The sequence below is a fragment of the Lipotes vexillifer genome, unplaced genomic scaffold, assembly GCF_000442215.2.
Source record: "Lipotes vexillifer unplaced genomic scaffold, Lipotes_vexillifer_v1.1 scaffold636, whole genome shotgun sequence".
NCBI lineage: Eukaryota > Metazoa > Chordata > Mammalia > Artiodactyla > Lipotidae > Lipotes > Lipotes vexillifer.
The window spans coordinates 974,113-977,439 of NW_006786547.1; the positions used below are offsets into that span (position 1 = coordinate 974,113).

Consider the following 3,327-nt stretch of genomic DNA (forward strand, 5'->3'; position numbering starts at 1 on the left):
ATTCCTGCTCGTCCTCGCCCCCAGGGCACTGCTGCTGGAAGTCACACAGCTGCTCCGGGGGGACACACAGGTCCCCACACAAGAGATGTCCGGGCTCGCAGAAATTCCAGGGCTGCAGGCTGGACAGCTGGGACCGGGGACCTGGAGCCCAGAGCCCAGGAGGTGGGCCAGCCACCTCTGTGCGGGCAGAGCCGGGATCAGGCAGGCTGGCGGGGGCCGTGCTTCTCCTCACGGGGGGGCGGGGGGGGCAGGGGGGCACCCAGCAGGCTCACCTGGGACTGGTTTGCAGTGGTCAGACAGGATGAGGTCATCCAGGCCCACGACGCCCCCTGGGCCCGTCTGCCCGGCCAGGAGAATCTGAGGGCAGAGGCGGCTCTGTCATCCCTGGGTCTGCTCCCTTGAGCCCTCTCCCCACGACCCACACCTGTACTTGTCTGTCGCTGGACGCTCCCTCCCATCACCACCCCAGCCCTGCAGGAGGGGCCTCGGCAGGCAGCCCCTCCTCCCCTCTGGCTTGCCTTCCTGCCGAGACAGCGGAGGGGCCCAGACTGGACTCCCTGAGGGGCCCCTGGACCGCCCCATGTCCCTGCATGATGCTGCCCTCGCCAGCCTCACCCGAAAGGGGTGCTTGCTCTGGATGTCAACGCGGTCTCGGACCCAGGCGGCCCCCAGTTCCCCGTGGCGCCTGCGCAGCAGGACAGCAGCCTGGGGGGCGCCAGGGCTCCTCGTCTGCAGGAACACCTGGAGGCAGCCGGCCTCGGACCCATGCAGGTAGTGATAGAAGGTGAGCTGGAAGGGGAGTGAGCATGTCAGGGGAGGCTCTCCAGGGCCCAGGCGATCAGGGTGGCCACCCTGTGTCCTCCACCCGCCTCACCGAGCACTTCTGGGGGGCCGAGGCCTGGAACTCGGGGCTGGAGAGGATGGCTGGGGCGCTGGGCTCGGCCACGGATACCAGGAAGGAGCCTGGGGAGACAGCAGGCGTGAGCCGGGGTGGCCGGGGTGCTGTGGCTGAGCGTGGCCCGGGTGGCAGCCAGGGTCCCCCGGGGGGCCTCACCCTGCGCGCTGTTCCGGCTGTGGTCACGGTGCGGCCAGGCTGGGTGCTGCCGGCCGCCCGCACTGTGGTTCCGGGCCCAGCCCTCTGAGTGGTTCCACAGGCCCAGGCCCCTCTCAAAATCGGTGGCCGTGTGGTGGTCTAGGGTGGGAAACGGGGCTCCGGCTACCATGCGGGCCTCCTCCCGGGGCCCCCCGCCTCCCCGGGCCTGCGCTGATGGCCCCAGCTCCAGGTGGACACGAACGGCCTCTCCCCCAGAAGGACCATGCCAAGGGACAGACAACCCCCGCCCGTGGCCCCGCCAGCCCCGGCTCACTGCAGGTGGGCGTGTCCTCATCTGAACCATCGCCGCAGTTGTCCTCCCTGTCACACAGCTGGTGGGGCTCCACGCAGGCCTTGTTCTGGCAATGGTGATGCCCCAGGGGGCAGTGCACCTGCGGGGCTAGGGTGGGGGAGGGTTAACCCATCACCCCACCCCAAGGCTCCGGGTCAGGGCAGCTTGGGGAGAGGCTCAAGGCCGGAATGAGGGGACCACGGGCTCCTGCTAACCCCTCCCCCACCCAGGTGTGCGTTCACGGCCTGGGGACCTTACTGGGCAGCCCACAGCTCCAGAAGGCCACGTCGTCCAAGGCCACAGCACCCCTGCGGGTGGCGTTTCGGGTGGCAGAGAAGGTCACCTGAAGAGAGCGAGGTCCCTGGGATCTCAGGCAGAGTTCAGACCCTCCTCGCTGCCCCCACCATGCGACCGTCCCCGTCTCACCCTGAAGTCACCCTGGATGCGGCCGGTGGGCACCACCAGCTCCTGCCAGCCTGGGACCCAGGGCCCCGAGCTCCGCCACAGGGTCAGTGTCTCCACACCGTGGGTCAGCTCCAGCCGCAGCTCGGCCACACCTGCATTGGGGCGTCCCAGGCATCTCAGGCCCCGGGACCCCTCCCCCTGCCTGGTGGCTGCTGCGCCCTGCCCCAGGACCCCTGCCCGTCCTGTCCTGGGGGCGCCCTCCCGTCTCTGCGGCAGCTCCCTTTCCTTTCCCAGTCCCTCCCCTCGGGACCTGCACACGCGCACGGTCCCGGGCCCGCACCTCCAGAGGCCACGTGGTACCAGAGGCTCAGCTCACAGGAGGGGGCTGCCTCACGCAGGGTTGGGGAGCGCAGGGCTGCGGTGGCCGCCTCTCTCCCACGGTGTGTGCCAGCAGCCGCATACCAGCCTGGCCGGGCCAAGAGGTCAGGAGACCGGGCGGGAAGCACAGAGGGGAGGGCTGGTGTGGAGACCCGCCCAGGCCTCACCAAGGTCAGTGCCCAGAGTGTGGTCCGAGCGCGGACCTGGACCCTCCGGCGCGGTCCCTGCCCGGTCTCGGAGCCAGCTGTAGCCAGAGGTGCTAATGTCCCGCCAGCCACAGGAGTCCTGCTCGAAGTCGCAGGCGAAGGGGGCGCCCAGGGTGGGTGAGGCCCCGTGGTAACCTGGAGGGCAGGTGGTCAGGTGGGGTGCCTGCAAGCGCCGGCCCTGCCCACTCCCTGCCCGGCCCCGGCTCACCGCACTGGGCCTCGTCAGGGCAGCCCCTGCAGTCACACACGAAGTTGCACACGGCCTCGCCAGGGGGTCTGCAGCGGCTGGGGCCCCAGGCCCAGCTCGGGGACCTTGCTGCCAGCAGAGAGACAGCCAGGTGGCCTGGGGTAGGGAGACCCCCCACATCCCAGTTTGCCTGGGACTGTTCCGTGGCCCAGAAACTGCTCAGACTCAGGCGTCCCGGGACATAGGTCACACTGCTTTGGGGTCCAGGCCAGGAAGTCATGCAGGGAGGGGGCTGGGTCTGTGTCTGGGGGCCTGGAACCCAGAGAACTGCCACCTGGGGGGGTCCCTGTCAGGGCCAAGCAGAGAATGACTGAACCTGGAGGGGCTGCCTGCGTGTCAGGATGGGGGGTGCGTGGGCGAGCGAGGGACCAAGGACTCCTGATGTGGGACACTCCCTGGGGAAGAGAACAGGAGCCCAGCAAGAAACCGGAGGGGCTGCCAGCAGGGAGCCCTCTCAAGGGGATGCATCAACGGGTGGCCCAGGCTCCCCAAAGCTCTGTCCAGGTCAAGAGTGGCTGACTACCATCTGCTTTCAGGGCCCTCTCACCTTGGAGCCCAGGTGAAGATTGAGGCCAGGGAGAGCAGCACCCTTCCCCGGCGGGGCCATCCCCAGGACCCCAAGGGCTCGCCTGCGTCCCCCACTGCAGGCCATCCAGGGCCTGGACCCCTCCTTCTCTGTAGGCCCAGCCCCCGAGCCCCCAGACAT

The 3,327-nt window shown here is 69.4% G+C and overlaps 1 protein-coding gene across 1 annotated transcript in view; it reads right to left on the minus strand.

Annotated features, from left to right (window-relative positions):
- The window catches only part of MAMDC4 (MAM domain containing 4), a 10,628-nt gene that overhangs the window by 6,221 nt on the left and 1,080 nt on the right, over positions 1–3,327 (minus strand). Inside the window, exons 2-12 of the mRNA XM_007459010.1 lie at positions 2,583–2,690; positions 2,336–2,509; positions 2,131–2,256; positions 1,812–1,942; positions 1,644–1,728; positions 1,368–1,493; positions 1,055–1,192; positions 875–963; positions 616–789; positions 273–357; positions 4–177 (exon numbers count right to left, since the gene is read on the minus strand). Of these exons, the coding sequence (XP_007459072.1) occupies positions 4–177; positions 273–357; positions 616–789; positions 875–963; positions 1,055–1,192; positions 1,368–1,493; positions 1,644–1,728; positions 1,812–1,942; positions 2,131–2,256; positions 2,336–2,509; positions 2,583–2,690 (1,410 nt within the window). The remainder of the gene's footprint in view (positions 1–3; positions 178–272; positions 358–615; positions 790–874; positions 964–1,054; positions 1,193–1,367; positions 1,494–1,643; positions 1,729–1,811; positions 1,943–2,130; positions 2,257–2,335; positions 2,510–2,582; positions 2,691–3,327) is intronic.